The 21,467-nt window shown below is 37.2% G+C and overlaps 1 protein-coding gene across 2 annotated transcripts in view; it reads right to left on the bottom strand.

The window, feature by feature from the left end:
* Positions 1 to 1,255: 1,255 nt before the first annotated feature.
* LOC101635111 (armadillo repeat-containing protein 3-like) overlaps positions 1,256 to 21,467 on the bottom strand; it is a 55,466-nt gene continuing 35,254 nt past the window's right edge. Inside the window, exons 10-18 of one of the 2 annotated variants that reach the window (XM_004691113.2) lie at positions 16,424 to 16,673; positions 15,725 to 15,861; positions 14,550 to 14,718; positions 10,915 to 11,015; positions 10,155 to 10,253; positions 9,665 to 9,781; positions 5,669 to 5,869; positions 3,377 to 3,539; positions 1,256 to 1,497 (exon numbers count right to left, since the gene is read on the bottom strand). In XM_004691113.2, the coding sequence (XP_004691170.1) occupies positions 1,288 to 1,497; positions 3,377 to 3,539; positions 5,669 to 5,869; positions 9,665 to 9,781; positions 10,155 to 10,253; positions 10,915 to 11,015; positions 14,550 to 14,718; positions 15,725 to 15,861; positions 16,424 to 16,673 (1,447 nt within the window). In that variant the 3' untranslated portion in view covers positions 1,256 to 1,287. The remainder of the gene's footprint in view (positions 1,498 to 3,376; positions 3,540 to 5,668; positions 5,870 to 9,664; positions 9,782 to 10,154; positions 10,254 to 10,914; positions 11,016 to 14,549; positions 14,719 to 15,724; positions 15,862 to 16,423; positions 16,674 to 21,467) is intronic. The other variant, XM_012731271.1, reaches the window with a different exon arrangement.

Here is a 21,467-nt window from a genome sequence, read left to right as displayed (position 1 = left end):
TTTAAAACTTATAGCACCAAGGCTTTCCCTGGTGGCGCAACGGGTTGAATCACCACACTTGTGAAGCTCTCGGAAGTGAGTTCAATCCCCAGCCAGGAGGGTGACCCACATGCCAGGCAGGCCTCTCCTTACCCGCCCACAGCAGTGTATTTCAGTAGATCTGCCTGTTCTGTTCCCCACTCTGTCTCTGGTGAATCTTCTCACCAATCACACTTCTGGCCTGTACCCCAGCTCTGTAAGCATAAATAAATAAATCTTTAAATAAATAAATAAAAATTATAGTATTCTTTTGTGTAGTTGAATCATGCCATTAAGTCCCAGAAGAGTAAATGTGTTGTGATTTTAGTTGAAATTATACAAAATGTATATATAAAAATGGGGAGTATAGAAATCTTTATATTGCTTAGTTTTCCATCAAGGAAAATGATATCTATATTTAATCTAATTTCATTAAAATATTATAGGCTTTTCTTGTACATTTGTTCAATTTATTGGTAGTTACTTCATGTGTTTTTTCTTTGCAATAGAATTTTAGCCTTAATTTCTAAAATCAAATTAACTTAAAACCTTCTGGTAAAATGACTATACAAGTAAATTTTAGGTCCTTACCATTTGAAGTGTGTATATGATTGCATTTGTCCTCAGTACTGAAAACAATTACCCAGCAAATATTCATTCTATTTCTACATTTCTAAACTTTCAAAAAACTAAATTTTAAGTTTTATGAATTTAAAATATTATGTTTATGATGGCATAAATTGATCTTAATGATAAATTTTAAGAAACATGAACAAAAAGGCTTTGAAAGAATTTGTAATACTAAGATGATCTATAAATATTCAAACAATAAGTAACCTTTATGAAGTGAGACAAGGTAACAGAAGGCATTGAAAAGCTATTGAATTTATTTTTTTTTTTAACTAAGTGTTCCTGATGCATTCTGGGCGAAGAATGGCAGCCACAGTTTATCTTGGGAACAGCAACAGGGTGATTCTATACATGGTTCCTGAGGCTGCTCCTCAGGAAACAGTTTGGTGGGTTAATTTTGACAATAATAAGCTTTACAGGAGGTATCGTGAATCTAATATGCCTTAATCAGAAGGAACTTTTGCTAAAAGCCTGCAATCAGAAGCACAATTTAGTTCAATCCAGGTATCATCATACCTACCTAGAGAGAACATTTTGGATATGTGTATCTAAAAAGAACAAATTTAAATCAATTGGTTAACTTCATAGAAAGTGTGTAAATGAATTTTGGTTGAATCCCTATTGTGTTCATTTGATAGTTTAGAAATGTTTGTAAAGTTCTGCCTCTCTACTTTTTACCTTCATCAGTTCACCTGGGGAAAACATGAGGTCAACTATATATTCCTCAAGGGGTGGGGTACCCCCAATCACTCCTTTACAAGATTCATTCATAAGTTTAACTTCATTCCAGGCTCTGCCATACTCCCCTCGAACCAGAGAGCAACCTACGCCAATTTTATCAGCCAGAGCCTGTGGGAGAAAACATGAGATAAACCAAGAGTGAGGAGGGAGAGGGGTGAAGGCAAACCCTTTGTTAATGCCCATCTTGGGTGAAGGTGAAACAGGCAACTCTTGCCAGAAGTGCTTAGAAGGGAGAAGGGGTAAAATGGGGAATATTGTGATAGGAGTCAATAAAATGTCAGAAAGTACCTAATTCTCCAATACTCTGTAGACTCAGAATCCCTGCATTCCTGCTGGGATGGATGACATTTTTCAGGCAGTTACACTGCATTGTATCAACACAAGATTGATAATGTCATTGGGAAAAAGCTGTTCCACAGGCATGAAGCCCTCGCACATCTATCAACCTTTTCATGCTTCCAGGCTGCTCTTTGTGGATGATATACAGTGGGAACTGAATGGAGGCAAAGATGGGTGGTTGATTTATATTGTGTAGTGGTGATGGGTGCAACAGAGCAGGAAGAGCAGAATTGTGCCTGGTTATCATATAGGACTAAGCTCTCAACTTGTGGGATCCAGCACATTCCCCAGGTAGTGTGCGTGGAATTGCAGGACACCCAGCTGGTGCCAGAAAATTGCTTGGACATATGAAGCCTAACCTGCTCCTTACCCCAACTCCATTAAATTGCTACTATACTAACTTTACATTCATATTCTAGTGGATTCCAGAGACAAAAATAAAAACATAATTGATTTTCAAAGTAATTTTTTACTGATCTCTTCATATCAAGGCTTTTTAACCATGAAATATATTTGAACCCTGTAAAGTAGATATGGCTATATCTTTTGTTGAGAATAGAACTAAGAACACAACTGAGGTCACATAATTTTCCCAACTGTGACCTAATGAGAAAACAGAAGGTATCTTGTCTCCTGAGTTTATGTTCTTAACCTTAGGGTGATAATGCCTCCTGCTGACATGAATGAGCTCCTTATTGAGAGGGTACAAAGGCCAGACTGCAGTGAGCTGAGAAAAATGAGTGGTTTGCTAAGGAGCTGTGATGACTGTGTGTTGTGACTGAGAATGAGAATGATCTATGCACAGAAACAGTGTGGTAGGTTGTTGGCACAGATAGTCATGGTTTAACTTCCAACTATAACTCCAGTTGATTTAGTGTAAATTATTATCAGTTTTCTTGTGTTTAAAAGAAGACAATTTCAACCTTGGCATTTTTAAAGCCCTTTACAGTTATAGTTTAATATGTGCCTGACACGTAACTCAAAAAAAACCGTGGTTATGGTAATAGGAGCTATAGTTGTACACATGCTATGAAAAATGGCTCACATTCCTTTTTAAATATTGCAGGCTTTAAATATAATACCTCACCATTCAAATTCCTCTACCATCCTCAAGTAGACCATCAACTCTCATTGCTGTTACTCTGCATAGAATGTTTTCTCTGTTTAGAATTTTGTTTTCCTTCTTTACCTGTTAAAATCCTATGTTACCACTTAATACTCATGAATATGTCACCTTCTCTCCAGAACCTCTCCTGACATCACTTTGGAGCCCGCAAGTCTGGCACAGGTACACCTGGTACGCCATATGCATACCAACTGCATGCTCAGACCCTAGAAGAGGTCTGACCTATAGTAGTCAATGATAAATAGTGAATGACTATGTTTCTAATAGTTTGGCAAATACATTGACAATCTACAAGATCATTTGTCAATCTAGCTGGTCAGCCAATTTTTTGGATTTGCAAGGGATAAAAAAGCCAAACACATACATGTGTGTATAGCTGATGCATACTACATGTGTGTCAAAGATAAGTGTATCTAAATGACAGGATTAATATTACTCTGTAACATGTTGGCAACCAGCTCATTCCAATATGATAAAGAACACACGTTTGAAATGGCCAATGAAGCAAAAAACCGTAAATACCTTGAAAAGCAAAGCTCGATGGTAAAAGATTCCTTTCTTGATGAGTCCAATTGGTATAACATTGGATTTAAGTTGAAATTTTAGTTCACTTATATGAAGTTCCCAGCCGAACTCATTAAGTTTCTCTTTTGAAATTGCACCACCCATTTTTTCTGCCACATACCTGAATCAGTTATATTGAAATCAAATCAGTCAAGTTTCACATCTCATTTTAGATGCTTTAATATAATTATATGCCAAAAAAACTACATCCTTCTGTTTGCTTTACTTTTGGAATATATTTACTCAAATAAAGTTAACATATGCTTATGATAATCAATATATCATATACAAAAATAGAATGCTAACAATTCCACTGAATACAAAGAAGTCAATGTCAATTTTTCCCAGTATTTATAAGAAGCTACAAATCAATATCACACTAATGTTTTATCAATGCGACTTTAAAATATTAGACACTCCTTAAAACTATTTTTAAATGTTTTAATATACAATATAGGAAATTTTTCATGCCACAAATATTTTCAACTTTTGTTATTGTTTTTAATTTAGAGAAAGACATTTATGTAGCACTGAAGTTAAAGAAGAAAGGGAGAGGTAAAAAGGAAAACTGAGTAACGCAGGTGGGGAGTGGGGTGGGGCATGTACTTTGCCTGTGGGTTTCTCTTGTATTAGGCTCGCTGAATAAGTCAGTCAATACACTTGCAAAATCCCTCTGTCTACCAAGGCTACTATACTTTTGGGGCAAAGACACAAACGCAGTTATAAAGAAAATTTCACCTTACCATATGAGGAACCAGGTTTAAAAAGCAATGGTAAAAACAAAGAGAGAGATAAACGCAAAACAAGAGAAAGGACTGGGCAGGGGGAAGCTGAGCTGACCCTCAGTTCTACCCAGTCAATGCCTAGTAATGACCATTAAGGAGCCAAAGGTATGGGAGCAAATGTGTATCTCTAGCTTGCTATGGGGTGAGTCAGCAGCAATTATTTGGAAAGATGAAAAGTATTTCTGATAGGAACAAAGCCTGAGAAAATTTGGCCAATGTTGAAATGAGCTGAATGAGTTTTGCTTGAGTCATCACTTCTCAAGACATCAGAAAAACTTCCGTAGCCAAAATGTTCTGATCTGCAAGTTCTGGCTAGAATACATCAGTGAGCAGGTGATTGTATTTCTTGGAATTGTCACATCCAGGAATATTTAAAATGTGATTCTTAAAGTTGGTCCTTACAGGAATGTTTACATATTAGGTTTAAGTGTCACCTGCAGAGAAGGAATTTCTAAGCCTCTGTAGAAGTCATCTTTTTCCTTGGTCTTTGCAACCCACTACTCTTTGTAGTAGTACAAGCACCCACAGAGACCTCAGCTGTTGCACCACGAAGCAGCAACTTAGCCCCTGCTCAGCGTTGTTCATGAAGCTATTTTCCATTTCTAGTGATTCCTAGTACTTTACACAGATCATCAAAGTTCTCAGTTTTCTCTTAGTGGCATCAGATTAAGTGCTATTAAAAAGAAGATGACTTCACTGCCTTACTCAGAGTTGAGTCTGCCTAACTGGCCATTTCTTAGAATACTCACACTCCTATTTCAGAGCACTGTGAAGCACAATATATCAGGCCTATAACAACACAACGCAAGATGACTATTTGTGTAACAGAATAATTATTTTAAATATGAGGACCCCGGGCCCTCCCTGGTGGCGCAGCAGGTTGAAGCACAGCTCTAAGAAGCTTAAGCCACTTCCGCATGAGTTCGATCCCCGCCTGCCCCAGAAGAGATCCACATAGCGTGGCAGACCTCTCCTGACCCGCCCACTGCTCCCCTCAGCAGTGTAGTTCGTCGATCTGCCTGTTCTGCTCCCCCCTCTGTTCCTGGTGAATCCTCTCACCTTCCACATCTCTGGCCTGTACCCCAGTTCTGTATGAATAAATAAATAAATCTTAAAAAAAAATGAGGACCCATCTACCTAAGGAATAAACTAATTTGTAAACTTTTGATTCATTAGCCACAACTCAGGATCACATTCCAAGATGTCTGTAATGGCTTGGCTAGAGAAAATAACACTGGCCTCTTTCTTTAACTCATTTCTAGCTCCTCTCTGATTTTGGCATCTAAAATAGAAATTGAGAAATCTTTCTCGAGTTATATTTCTGCTTCAGAGTCAGAGGTAAGGTGCTGTAATGTTCTACTTTTTTATAGTGTACTTGTCTGAAAATTGGTTAAAGATTACAAACCATTACAACAAAAAACATTTTTCAGAAATTGAAATGTATATGTGCTTGTAAATAACTTACTTTGCAAGAGTCTCAATCTGTTCCTTAATGTTTGTTATGGGAAGAATTGACTTGGTCACTTCATGCACATATGCACAGAAGTCAGGGTCATAGGGAGGGTGCCATTCTTTTTCAAGCTTCATATCTCCAATAATTTTGGGGATCACTGTACCCTCTTCATCCTCCTTCAATTTTTCTTCTTCTTTCTTTCCTTTGCCTTTCCTTTGAGAGAAAATAGTAATAATCAAAGTCACAAAATAAATACTGTGCTCTGAGTTAAACTCTGAGGAGCATCACAGAAATACAGTATTTTATACCTCAACAACCCTACCATATAGAGTTTCCAGATTTTAAATGACAACAGTAGAGTTTCATAGTTTCTATATTGTACAGAAGGGAATAATTGTCAGATGGCTACATGATAGATAAAAATCATATACTTATATCCTGTACAACTGTTTACTAGGTAAGTAATAAACATTCACTGAATTGAAAAAAGTAGGCTGTTTCTCTTGGAAACCTATGTCACAGCCTTACATTATCACCTGCTTTGGTTGAGGCTTTCTGCAAGAAGAACATGTATCACAATTTTTAGAAAAATTACCAAAACATTAAAAAAGCCAAGAGTAAAAGAAGGATGACACATAATATCCAATGTCATCTGTAGGGGCAAAGAGTCTTTCTTAAGTTTATCTAGGAAAATGTATTTAGTTTCATATTTAGGAAAAATGGAATGTACTTTAACAGTGAAGCTGTTTAACAAAAAGATAATATTAATTAAAATTTCCTGAACTAATTGCTAGTTAAAATATAGATTTTTTTCTAGTGAAGGTAGAAATTACTTGTGTATAACAGAAAAGACTATAGTGTATTGTGCTGTAGGATGTTAACCTTTTTTTATGTAACCTTTTTTTATGTTAACCTCTTTTTCTAACATTCAGTAATTTAACTCAACCTAGTGCCTCAAATGTTCTTTGAACCAGTATTCATATCTGCTTCCCTCATTAATTAATGGATAAAAGAAAAACAGTGGCATGAACCTTCATTCCAGGTAACATGGAATGTCTTTTATACTGGAGAAAGTCATAAAACATGAATAAAATGCATATAAAACTTATCTGAAGACTCTGAAAATTAAGTAGCTGGAAGGTCAGAATTGATCATCATTTGAATTACTATTCAGCTGAAGGTTATCTTTTTTTCTTCCACTGTTCTCCAAGCTAAGCTAATCATAGCTCAAAACCTGAAAGTGGGCATCCACACAGAGCATGAACTCAAGGAGAATATTAGCAAGAATGTAGGAAAGCCCATGTTTCATTTCACATCCTCTTGTGCCTCTACCCCAAAGGAATCCTGTGGCCATGGGGGCAGGGGTGACACCCATGTAAGAGCCAAAAAATGCTGCATCCTCCTTCAGCCAAAGTCCTTCGCCTTTTGGCTGCAGTATGGGTGCAGTCATACAGTGTGTACATGAGTATAAGCAGTGCAGAATCAACACGTTTTCTGTCTTGAGGACCAAAGTGGACACCCGAGGAATGAGAAAAAATAAGGACAGCATGGAGAGGCTGGAACTCAAGAAAGCAACCCTATAAAGTTGTATATGAAACTTACTTTTGAGCTACACATGCATGCTTCTGACTCAAAATACTACAGCATCATAGATTTTTGATGTTGGAGTGATGGGAAAGACCACCATCTAAATAAAACACTCCAACAAGGTCAAAACATTCTTGAAATGAAAATAGAGTTGCAAAATCTTAGAAATAAATTTAAAATAAAATTTTGATGTGCAAAATACAATTACTAAAATGGAAATATACAGAGCCATGAATAGACAGAATGGATATAACAGAAAACAATCCATGAATTAGAAGACAGAGCAACAAAAATTATTCTATATGAAACCAATATAAAACAAAAGATTGGCAGAATCTCAGGAATCTGGTGCTATAATAAAATAAAAAGTTAATATTGATGTCTTCAAGTACCCAGAATAGGAGAAAGAATGCAATGTTGAAAGAAATATTAATTAGGGCTGAAATGACTTTTTGAATTTGGTTAAAGGCATAAATCTAAATAGTCGACAAACTCAGTGAATGTCAATAACACAAACCAAAGAAATTCACTTCTAGATACATCAAAAACAAACTTTAAAAACACTGACAATACAACAGGTAACATGATTGACTATCAGAAAATCTACCCCTTCCATGACAAAATTCCTCCCAGAACTAAGCAATGAGTTTATTAAAATCTCAAATAACAATATGTTCTTATTCTCAAGGAGCTGTAAGTCCAGTAGTGAAGAACTAGTAAAAAGTTAAAAGAAGAGGGGCCTCCCTGGTGGCGAAGCAGGTTAAAGCATAGCACTAAGAAGCTAAAGCCACTTCAGCATGAGTTCGGTCCCCGCCTGCCCCGGAGGTGACCCACATGGCGCGGCAGACCTCTCCTGACCCGCCCACTGCTACCCTCAGTAGTGTACCTCTCAGTAGTGCCTGTTCTGCTCCCCACTCTGTCTCTGGTGAATCCCCTCACTGCCCCTGCATCTCTGGCCTGGACTGCAGTTCTGTACGCACAAATAAATAAATCTTTTTTAAAAAAAAAAGTTAAAAGAAGAAAGAAAGTATCATGGAGCATGGCAAGAGGTCCAAGAGGTTTTCTGAAGAATTCAGGTGAGTGTCCACAGAGGAAAAAAATATGTTTAAAAAACATATAAACATGGGGCTGGGAGATATGAACTGTAAAGGGAATTAAGTGTATGGTGATGGCTGGAAACTAGACTTTTGGTAGGGATTATGAGGTAGTGGATAGAGATGCCGTTTAATGCTGTGCATCTAAAGCTTGTGTAATTTTTTTAAGCTTTATTTACTTATGCATACAAAACGGGTACAGGCCAAAGGTGTGGAGGTGAGTGGATTCACCAGAGACAGAGTGGGGAGCAGAACAGGCAGATGTACTGAAATACACTGCTGAGGGGAGCAGCGGGTGAGACAGGAGAGGTCTACTGCGCCATGTGGGTCACCTTCCTTGATTGGGGATAGAATTCATGCTGCAGTGGCTTTGGAGAGCTTCATAGTGTGCTGCTTTAACCCATTGCGCCATGAGGGAGGGCCTGAAGCTTATATAATGTTTTAAACCAATGTCACCTCAGTAAAATGTATTTAAGAAAAATGTAAATATATAGAAAGTATATGTAAATATGTCAGGCAGGGGCCACATAATAATTGTTCCCATCAAGTAAGGACTTTGTCCTTTCACCCTTTCCTTCCTCTGGTTGCTTCCTTAAGGGATAGATGCAGTGAGCAAGACTGGGAGGTGGTAAGAAAGCAGAAGGCCTGGGGGAGAGAGGAGGGCCACTCTCAGGTGTGTACTGTTCACCCTGACAAGGGCAGAAAAGTCCCAGTTCATTACTGACTTTGAAATGACCAACTAGAGACTACTGTTTCTGTTGTCTCTTTTTGACCTAAAGTGAGGATAGGACTTTATAAAGTATTTGAAGTGGCCTGAGTTCCTCCACAAGGCAGGAATAAATTCCCTCCAGATAAGTTTTAAAGAGACAGGAAGAGATAAAAATAAAGTTACTTTTCAATACACTTCATGAGTGTTTCTGGTTCACATATTGATACCACAAGGAAGGCTACCTTTTTAAAGGCTGACCCATATTTTCACCAACTTTGTTGTGTAATTAAAACTTAATGTAATTTAGGCCCTCCTTGATGGCGCAGTGGGTTAAAGCACAGCACTGAGAAGCTAAAGCCACTTCTGCATGAGTTCGATCCCCGCCTGCCCAGGAGGTGACCACATGGTGTGGCAGACCTCTCCTGACCCGCCCGCTGCTCCCCTAAGCAGTGTACTTCGTCGATCTGCCTGTTCTGCTCCCCACTCTGTCTCTGGTGAATCCTCTCACCACCCTTGCACCTCTGGCCTGTACCCCAGCTCTGTATGCAAATAAATAAATCTTTAAAAAAAAAAACTTAATGTAATTTTAGTTTGAGGAATATGTAACACATTTCCTACCTCATTCCTTTTTCTTTGATGGCACTTTTGCTAGAAGCAGTGTTTCGTCCAGAAGCAGATTCTGATTTCTCTTCTGTGGGAGATCCAAATCCAGTACTAAAATAATAGCTATTTTTTCTTATAATTTGAAGAAAAAAATACAACCAATTTCAGTTACATGAAAAATAATTACATTTACAAGGCATTTTCACATTAATTATATACTTTGATCCCTTTCACTATTAGTCAGAAAGGCAACAGGCAAGAGTCCATCCACAGAAGAGCAATACTCCCAGACACAAAGTCATTTTAGTCCACAACAATGTGTGACAATGACATGTGTCACTGCAGATTCACAGGAGGCAGATTCAAACCAGGTTTCCTGACTGCTCTGTTTCCAAGATCATTTCCACAGTAATAAGAATAGGAATTAAGTTGCCAAAATCTTTTTTTTTTTAACTCCCAAATTTTAGAGACAAAATAGTGTATAGAAAAAATATCATTCTCTTACATGGACTTATCTTTACTTGTTCTCCTTAAAGATGAAGAAGAAATACTTCGTCCATAACCAATATCTGATGATTTATCTTCCCAAGATAGAGGTGGAGAACTAAAATTTTACATATTTAAAATTATGTTCAATAAGAATGATTTTCTAGTTTTTCTTTTACTATAAAACATTTTTAAAGCCATGTTTAAAGCTGACTTTTTAAAAGTAACATTTTTAAAGCTGTTAAGACCCAAGTCATATTACAAGGCTTTTTGTGCATATAAAAAGCAAATATTTTTATACTTTGCATCATTATATAGCTTATTATATGATTATATGTAATAGTGTACATGTGCATTTTACAGAAGTATGTTTTCATTTTTAGCTCAATTATTTATTTCTTACTACATTAAGAAAAAATATCAGGCAGTAGTTGTACACATGCATGTAGTTCTGGAAACTTGCAAACCTGCTTCATCTAGTTTGCTCCACTCTACATTTTCCTCATTTCCTTCATGTTACCAGGAGTTCAGATGCCTTGACTGCAGAAATACTATGAAATTGACTGATAACATATGGGGTCAAGTTTGGAAAGACCAAAGTGGCAGTTACTCTCTAGTCTTTACCATGCAGGCTATGGTGTACGAACCAGCGTTTACTATTATGGTGATGTTATCTTCAAGGAAAAGGAGATACCATGCCAGATATCTTTATTCACGTGATGATGAACAAACAAAAAATTATGTGCTTCCCTGCATCCCTCTTCCCTCCAAAGACTCACACTTCAGACGGTTTACTGTTAATTAAGAGTATAGCACGCACACCACTTGGTTCTTGTAAGCAGAGTTTCTTCAAAGGCAAAAGCTTGGTTCCACGATTTATCTGTAGATAATTTAAGAATTTATAAGTAATATCTGCATGGCATATTTAAAAAAAAATACATATTGATAGCATATGTTCTCAACTGTTTTAGATGTCTAATCTCACTCTCTCACACACACACTTAGAAGTCTGAAATGTGCGAAACTCTTGCCATTGGGCAGGATGTGATCTTTCAGTTCCCCACAACTTCTATCACTGTTGACACCAAAATTGCAAGCTTGACACCTGAAAGTAGTGAAATCCATTTAGATACCAATACATACTTCATTGTCTGTAAATGTAACCAATTACCAAACAACTGTGAGACTGTATAAAGACAGGCTAGACAAAGTCCTGCACTGACAGTTCTACCAGCCTGATGAACAGGATTAGCTCAGAGCACATTCTGAGGTCTTTTCCCAGTCAAGTTACAGTTAGATCCCTCTTCATCCAAAGCTCTTTTCTAATCCTTTTAAAGTAAGTTCAATTATGACACTCTGCCCAAATTCTGCCATAATTTTCAGCTTCATTCAAAATAAAGGCCAAGATCCTTCCAATGTTCTACAAGACTTGCATGACCTGACTTCTCTTTCCTTCTCTGATATAGTTGCCATTTTTGGCCTTTTTTTTTTTTTAAAAAGATTTATTTGTTTATGCATACCATACAGAACTGGGATACAGGCCAGAGGTGTGGGGTGGGGGGGCGGAGGCGGGGGAGGTGACAGGATTCACCAGAGACAGAGCGGGGAGCAGAACAAGCAGATCAACGAAGCACACTGCTGAGGGGAGCAGTGGGCAGGTCAGGAGAGGTCTGCCACGCCATGTGGTCACCTCTAGGACTGGGGATCGAATTCACGCTGAAGTGGCTTTAGCTCCTTAGTGCTGTGCTTTAACCCACTTCACCACCAGGGAGGGCCATTTTTTTCTGCCTTTTGTTTCATTCAGCTTTAGCTACACTGAATTTGCTTTTCCTCTAGTACATCACACATCTTTGTATCTTAACGTCTTCTACTCTAGTTGTTTCCTCCTCTTCAAAGCTTTTCTCCCGCTTTTTAGGATTTTGCTCAGATATTACCCTCTCTGTGAAGTCTAACTGGCCTCAAGGCCTAAAATCACAACTATCCTCCTTAACATTAGAAAGCCTCCTCATACTACTTCTGCTCTACTCCTTCCACCCATAGATATTACCTTACCCCTGTGATATAAGCTATTTATTCATTGTGTTTTCTCTCACTGGCACCATGGGTGTAGAGATCTTTTTCTTTTTGTTCACTAATGTATTTAAAGCCAGTAATAGTAAAAGTCAATATTTATTGAATAAATGAATTAGTGTATTCTCAATAAAGGAAATTGTCTCGTTTTTAAAAAACTGGTGGACAGATTTTTTGTCACAATTTTATCTGATCTATAGTAATATCTTCTGATCTATTTTGTCAGTTCTTATGTCCTTTTCCTCATTTTCCTTAAAGCACCTTTTATACTAATTGTATCACTTCTTTTGGAATTACTCATCATTGAATAAAGTAGACTTTCTTAGAGTAGTGATTACTCAATGGATGCTGTGTGTGTTAGGGGGGTGGAATTGGGGAAAGCAGAAGGAAGACCTAAAGTTTTAAGCTAAAGATATCCAAAGTCAATTTTCCCGCAGGCTCCCAAACCATGAGCTGTCACGATTCAACCTATCTAGCATCCCTTTTAAGACTTGTTTTCCAAAGATGCAATATGCTAACTTGCAGGTTACGCATGCTCAGATGGATAATACTCTGTCCTGAGGGAGCCTTTCAGTCTGAACAGAATGAATAGAAAAGTATCAGAGGATAACGGTGTCAACTCAAAAGCAAAAGGCCCAACAATTAAAATAAATCCAGTGGAAGTACTAAGATCTCCACTTATTGGTTAAATTGGAATTGACCAATTATAATTTGCCATTCTCTATCCTTTCTGTTTCTAACTCAAATCATAGTACTTAAAAAGTCCCTGTCTGATGGTGTCACTTATAAATGGAATATAGAGAAACTAAACAAAGGAATAATTAAAGATAAACATACAAACTAAACCTAGAAAATGTATTATATAAGTTAGGAACTCACAGGGGGAGGGGAAGAAATGGAGTGAGAGCCAGATGGGGAGCAAATGGACCCAGGTGTTGAAACACAGGTGCTTTGCTGGTAGGTACACTATGACCTTGTGGGGGTGAGAGATATTCTCCCAAAATTCAAACAACAATGTAAACCAACATTACCTTAATAAAAAAAATTTAAAAAAAACACATAAGAATCATTTTCAAAGCTTCTGTCTTCTTGTGATTAGGGAGGCACACATCCTCACACTCTCCCTGGTGTGAGAAGCTGATAGTAACTCTTAAAACCTTTTGATGACTTCAGTTTGGCCTAAATTGGGATTTGCGACTTTTAAACTCTTCCCCATTCAAATTATGGCCACTAGGTTTCCAGAAAAATAGAAAATCTCTCTTGAGCAGCAATGTAAAAACATCCTCAAGATTATAATTAATCCTCGAGATTAACATTAATACTAAATTAGACTACATACTGCTTTAAAAATCATAATTAGAAATTTAGCTAAGTAAAATAATATTTTTAAAATAACATTTTAAATCAGGATTATAACTTAGTTTCATCAGACTAAGTTAAAAAACCTATATTTCGGGCCCTCCCTGGTGGCACAGCGGGTTAAAGCACTGCACTAAGAAGCTTAAGCCACTTCCGCATGAGTTTGATCCCGGCCTAACCAGGAGGAGATCCACATGGCGTGGCAGACCCCTCCTGACCCGCCCGCTGCTCCCCTCAGCAGTGTCCTTCGTCAGTCTGCCTGTTCTGCTCCCCACTCTATCCCTGGTGAATCCTCTCATTCTCCGCATCTCTGGCCTGTACCCCAGTTCTGTATGAATAAATAAATAAATCTTTAAAAAAAAACCAAAAACCTATATTTCTATCCTCATCACTAAAATTGAAATTTAGAAATAACATATCCTAACAGTGAAAATGCCTCATATTTTATATTTTCTGACATTTGAGACTAGCTGACTTAAGTACAAGTAATCATCTTCCAGTTTAAATCTTACACAAAAGCAAAACATTACAGCCAAACAAAATGAAGGATGAAGTTTTGATTCCCATGTTTTTGTCTATAAAAATATAAATTATGGGGCCCTCCCTGGTGATGCAGTGGATTAAAACACAGCACTGAGAAGCTAAAGCCACTTCAGCATGTTCAATCCCCGCCTGCCCCAGAGGTGACCCACATGGTGAGGCAGACCTCTCCTGGCCCGCCCGCTGTTCCCCTCAGCAGTATACTTCATCAGTCGGTCTGTTTTGCTCCCTACTCTGTCTCTAGAGAAGCCTCTCACTGCCCCTGCACCTCTGGCCTGTATCCCAGTTCTATATGCATAAATAAATAAATCTTATACACACACACACACACACACACACACATATAAATTATGTTAGCTGGTTATAAAGTTGCAATGTAATGGCATGATGATAAAAGTAGAAAGTATTATCATGTACACAAATATAATTTGATGCTGCCACTTACCTGACCATAATCATAGAATTCATCACTAATTATATTACTTGATGACAAATAGCCCATCTGGCTATATTTCATGGGCAGGTTGTTGTTGAGCAATTTGTTATAAGCTGCCTCACTGAATTTATTTTTTCGAGTTACTGAAAGATTAATTTCTTCAAGGATATCTAAAGCCCTGTAAATGAAAGCAAACAGTATTACTTGCTTTCTACAAGCAGCCCCTTATTAATGGAGCTCTCATTTATATACCTAGCTAAAATTCTCAGTAAGGATTGACATGGAAAATTTACAAGCTATCCCAGAACCTTTTATATAAACTCATACTAACAGAATAATGAAAGCAAATCATTCAATTTGGGAAACATAAATGTCAAATAGTAGTCATATTATATTAAAGTTTTCAGAAAAAATAATTTCTTCATTTAAAGTAGCTGTTTTAGACTCCAACACTTTCAGCTCTTCAAATGTATGTAAAATAAAATATACATAAAATAAAACTGGTTAGACGTAGAATAAACGTGTCTCTGGAAAGTTCAAAATGTTTTCTGATACACTAGAAGCAATTAATTCATCTGCTGCTGGGAAGGAGAAGGTATTTAGTGAGGGGGTGAAATACTGAGGAAATTCTAGTGAAAAGGTTTGGATGGGGAGAACAAAGAAGGTGCTCATGTGGATCACCTTTTTTATTTGAGCTTTGAAGTTGAGACACACACAGGATTATGTTTAGCAATAGCAGAAGAAAGTGGGGAAAAAAAAAGCATTTATCAAGATGAAAAACATGAAGGTGTGGGTGAGGTGGGTAAAAGGGGTCAACTGTGTCCTGGAGGATGGGACCTGGTGTTAGGTGGCGAAGATAACGTCCTATATAAAGATGTTCAATTCTAATGCTGTACAATGCATGGCTATAGAATGCTATCAATATTTTTAATTACAAAATTGTTGAATACAAAGAAATTTTACAAAATTTTTAAAGATTAAAAGTATAAGAGGAAATGGTGGTGGGGGTGAGAAGAAGAAAGGGAAGAGGGGTAGCTTCTCCCCTCAGGGAGTCCCTTCAGAGGGAAGACCTGTACACAGCCCGAGAGTTGGGGTGACTCTTTTTGAAATTCCTTTTGCCTGCTGCTTGACTGTCTGCTTCTTCATCTGATGCTGGGATTTGGCACAGCACAGCGTCCACTCACCCAAGCTGGAAAAATTCAGTGGCCATCAATTCATCGCTAGCGCAGACCATTACCGCCCAGCTCGCGTGCCTCCGGACTTCGTTATTCTTGGAGAGCAGGAGCTCCACCAGGGGTTCCAGCCCCCCTAAATTTCTTAACTGAAAGTAGACACCAAAATGCTGTGCATTAAGAGTAGAAAATCTAAACATTTTCCCCAAATATTTCATTATTTGCTGAAATTAAAAAAAAAATAGTTTAGGATGTGCCTATGTTGATATTTACTAAACTTTGTGGGGAAGAATCTATGCAAGCCCTTCCAGAAAGGAGTTCAGTTTTTTGTTGAAAATGAATTAGAGGCCAAAGTAAAATAGACAACGCAAATCAATGCCTATAATTAATTTTCACTGATGTGTCATTCTATTTTATCAATAAGCACAAATCTTTACACATTCTTTTAACCACTGGACAACTGGTTTCTTTCCAGGTGTGTAGAAATTATAAACAATGCTTCTCAGAGCACAGTGGCAACAGACTTGCTAGATTGCATACAGGGTATGTATGCCACAAGGTTTGCCAGATAATGCGAGTTGGTTTTGCAAAATGCTGCACCTTTCTTAAAGGACTTAAAAACGGTAAAACACCTGAAACATTTTTTCAGAGTGATCCGCCATTGAGCGTGGCCTGAAAGAACGAGAGAATCCACGTTGCTAGAACACTCACCTCTGTCCGGGCCTCAAAGTCACAGGCAGTGGCAGCGACGGCCAGAGCCGCCTTGCTCTGCACCACGGTGCTGGCCGAACACAGAGGCCCGAGGAGGGCCTGCATGATGCCGCGGGCCTGGATGGCCACGCGCAGAGGCTCCTGCATGGCCATGTTGGTTAAGGCGGCCGCAGCACTGGCGATGGCCCCTTCTCGCGTGCTGGACAGGGTGTTTATTAATGGGCCGATCCCATCAGCTTCTGCGACAGCGCTGGGTACACGAGGGAGAAAGGAAAACATCTTGGCGCACAGACAGCTTCTAAACAAATGAGTACCTAAGTTAACTTTAGAAATAGATTAGTCTCAGTGAGATGGATTCAAATTAAAAGGAATCTAGGAGAATGTCAGGTATGAGAAAATATTTAAAATCCTCTTGCTACTTTTATAGTTCTTGGTTATAGAAACATGTATAATTACTTCTCAGAAACCCTACAGTAGGGTTCTAGAGCTGTTCATTTCTAAACTCAGTGATATTTACAGAATGAGAAAATTCATTCCAAGAAAGTCTACTAAAATATTCCTTTAAAATAAAATATTCCTAATCAATAGGAAAACTTTAAATACAAAGAATATGAGTGAGCATGAGAACTTATTCTTTAACCCATTATCTTTTTCATCTGTGGTCATCAACTGCAAGCAAAGGTTAATGCATTTGAAACCAGTAAATCATTTTGGAGGTGGTATTGCTTTTACAATCAAACAGCAGCAATTAAGATCTTGATATTGATGCAAACAGATAACTCAGTAACACAGACATAGAAGTTGTTGCATTTCCTATTTCCAGCATAAAGAGTACTGTCATCCACTGCTATATTAATGATTGTCACAATTCCAAGTCTTTAAAGGACACTACGTGTCCACATTGGTGCTTTGTAATAAAAAGTTGATAAAAAAAGCAAACATTTAAAAAAATAATATAATAGTTCATTACTACATCATTTTGTGTCTTTTTCTATCTCAGTTGTAATCCCCGTGGTCTTCCCATCACCAAATCACCCATGTGCAGTCACCATAGTCCAGTGTACTTCCCCCCCCGACTCCCGCCCTCATTTTTTATCCCCTTCCCGACTCCACCACAGTAAACTGTCTCTGGTCTATAGTTGCTCATTATTATTCTCCCCGCCCCGGTCCTTTATACTCCTGCTATGAGTGAAACCATCCGGTATTTTTCTATTTCTTTCTGGCTTATTTCACTAAGCATGATCCATTCCAGCTCCATCCATGTTGCTGCAAAAGACATGTGTTTATTTTTTGGATTGCTGAGTAATATTCCATTGTATATATGTACCACATCTTTTTAATCTAGTCATCTACTTTGGGGCATTGGGGTTGGTTCCATGTCTTTCCTATTGTAAATAAAGCAGCAATAAACATGGGGATGCAAATATTTTTATAATGATTTTAACAAATTAAGATAATTTGATTATGTTCTGTAACATCTGGATCTACCTCAAATAAGCGATGTTTCAGGGAATAAAACCCATAGAGCGTATTGGTTTTAAAGGCATAGCCCAAATTATGTGCTAAAGATTTATTTATTCATGGAAATAGAAGAAATAGACAATTAGAACTTGAGACTCCAATAATATGAACCACTCTTCATCTTTACATTTAGGATCATATTAAAAACCAAAATATTCTGTAGATTTTCATCACTATAAACAATGCTTTGGCTAGAATGCACAATCCCTTTGTCATTTATTGCTTTTTTTTTCTTTGACAATTTTCACTTGTAAAAAAAATATCTTGGACAGATAAAGAGTATACAATGGAGGTATTTCAAGGGCATGCACAACAGGAAACAAAGTATTTTACGTAAATGCATACCTAAATGTCAGGAGCTTTGTCTTTTTGAGAACCAGGAAGTTTGGGGAAAATTTGAGTATATGAAACCACACTCCATCAGTTGAGCTTCTCTTATTTATTTAAAAAAAATACTGGAATCCAGGAATTAATAGCCCGTGTATCTCTGCACAAGAACTTTCTGCTGGGGTTTCATCTCCTCCCTTCTCCTATACAATGGCGTAACGGCCTTGGTTCACTTCTGTTCTACCTTCTACTCTTTCTTTGCTCTTTATGGAAGTAGTAAAAGGAAGCACTTAAAAGAATATAGCTGTTTCAAAAGCAAAGTTTCTAGCACACAGTGGAATAGAGCTTTTACTAAATTGAACATAACAGCCAACATCAAAAGACAAACCCTCCATGCACAGCTGGGAGCACAACTTGCATTATGTACATGTGAGCTGTGGGTCGCTGCACAGCTCTGACTGAGTGTCAAGAGCACAACTGAGGTGAAATTATTACGCAATGAGAAAACCAAGCTATTGTTCTTGGCTTAAAAAACTAATTTCATTTAAAGAAAGAGTGCAGAATTTGTACATTTTTCAAAGGAAAGCATTAATTTTATGTCTTCAAACCCAAATATTCTATTTATTTTCCCATGTCTAACATATACACAAGCTGAGGTCTGTCGTTTGTAAACATATTTCTGCTTTCTGGCTAGTGTAGCATTATCCAAACAAATGGGACAGAAGTCAAGCTATTTTGTTACTAAATGCAGAATTAGAGGGATGTTTGTCATCACAGTACCCTGAAAATATTTTCTGCTATTTACCACCATTAGCCTCCATCCAGCTGGAATTAAATTAAGTGAAAGTTCAAAATATAAACTGGAAAAAGACCTAAAAACCAAATATGGGAGTGGATAAAAACATGTTTATACCAACTAACACATGCACACAGAAGTGAAGTGACATGTCCTAAGCATCCAACTTATCACTGAGTCCTGTTTTCCTCCTCTGTGCTTCTCATATCTCTCCTTTTCTCCATCTCCATTTCACCCTCCAAATCCAAACCAACATCCTCTCTTGCGGATGATATACAGAGATTGATACACTCTCCTACAGGTGTCTCCACTCCTTTAATCCTTTCTCCATTCCCTTACCTTTCTTGCCCCTCCCCCACTTTCCTCCTGAAGGCCACTAGGGGGCAGTATGAAGACACAGTTCCTCTCATAATTATAATGGAAAAAGGAACTCTCCAAAACATTTTCCCTGTGAAAATCCTTTAGACAACATAAATAATAACCTCACCACTTCAACAGTATTAAGTCCAAGGGATACATCAAGTCTGTAACGTGCGTCTGGATTTTTCAGCGGACTGCCTTTGGTCAATACTTAAGTGTTCTAAGTGACAGGATAACTTATTTAACTAAATCTGTAAATCAGATTTAGAGCAGATGTTAAAATTCATTTTCAAAGAGTGATAGTACACACTTCTGGTCATCGCAGGGTATACAGCCATCTCTTCTCAGAGAGGGGGAAGTGAAACCTGTATTATTTTGCCAACTTTAAGAAGTGTTTTTTCTTCTTTTTCTTTCAAAATGATCATTATTTACAGCCTCACATGCACACATCACAACCTCTCTGCACAATAAATATAGACAATTCTAAGGGATAGCATTATTGTCTACCCAAATCGACAGAATAAAATAAATGGATGTGTATATATATATATACCTTACCCTAACTCAAGAGATTTGACATTCCAAGAAATCACTTAAAGTCAAGCCATTCCCTAACAATACTGAAATAGCTGAAAGGGAGTTGGTATTAAAATTATTTAGTATTTTGTTACTATGTTAATGACGATATATATTAATTTCAATAATGCAAAATGATAGGTCATTCATTTATAATGAGGATGTTCAAAGGTCCCAAAGGACTCAAATGCACACCCATGTAATTTGGGGGCATTCTGACTCTTAAGAGTCTTTATTTTGTTGTTGTGATTCTGACCTTATGTCAGAAACCAGTAGGACAGTCCCTTCTGAAGGACTCTGTTTCTAGGGTTGTGGAGGTCAGCAGTGGTCCAGGAAGCAATCAAAAAAAATTTTTTAAAGAACTATATACGCTGCCATTTAGAATTATCATGAGCCATCTACTATGAAAAGTAGAGATGTGGTGTAAAACTGAAAATTTTAAAGTTAATGACAAGGAAATGAAGATAAAGAGGTCTCTTAGATTTAGGGACAATAGTGAGTTCTTCATGGAGATAACATGGATTATATCTGAAGAAAAAGAGTTAGTCTTTAGGACTATGGGTGATGGCATATGGGTGAATTGGTGGTGGGAAGTCCATGGGATTACTACTGAGAAGAAAAAATGTACAAAATGAAGAATGATGTAATATATATATATAATGATTTTTTAATTTCAAAAGTATAAGAATAAAATTACAATTTCTACAATATTCTACCGTTTTATATTTCTACATAATACCATATAGTGTTTATAGCACCTGTGTGTTTACAGTGCTACTGCTTCTACTTTTGTTAGGACTACACAATAGGAATAGCACTTGCTATGAATATTTGAATATTATATTTATATGTTATAAATTATAGATTATATTTCACATGGAAGGCTTTCAGGAATTTTTGAATAGAATGAAAATTGTGCAAGATCAATTTTCAAAGTCCTAATAGATTTAAATGATTGTTGGCTTACACTCTGTAGTGGCACTTTTTATTGTTTTTCTAATTATGTGAATTTTATTTTTATATAAAATATCTCTGTTACCCTGTGACAAGGAAGACAGGTACTTGAGAAGCCAATTTTAAAGCAATTCTAAAATGTAAATTCCCCTCTCTCTTTTATCTCATATTCTGGTTGATAAAATCAGACATTATAAAATCAGGTGTTATATTTTAAACTTCAAATCCCTTTACTCCATTCAGAATGCTAGAACTCAGTTACAGGAGGAATTTCATAATAATTGCATATTTTTATTACACCAAGGACAACATCCCCATTGAGTGTTCATGCTGAGCACACTCCCTTCGTAATTGAGTTAGACAGAGTATTTTCAAGTTGGGAAAAATATCCTAAATATGGGCTTTTGAGATTCTGAGAAGTTTCACTAGTGAAAGATAATGCAAAGTAGCCTCATTGGCATCATTTTTCATATTTTCTGTAGGTTTGCTTATGACAAGAATAATTTTTTT

This window comes from Condylura cristata, unplaced genomic scaffold (assembly GCF_000260355.1).
Source record: "Condylura cristata isolate star-nosed mole 26May11 unplaced genomic scaffold, ConCri1.0 scaffold00030, whole genome shotgun sequence".
Taxonomy (NCBI): domain Eukaryota; kingdom Metazoa; phylum Chordata; class Mammalia; order Eulipotyphla; family Talpidae; genus Condylura; species Condylura cristata.
Note: the sequence above shows the minus strand (reverse complement) of the source record. Positions and strands in the feature narration are given on the sequence as shown.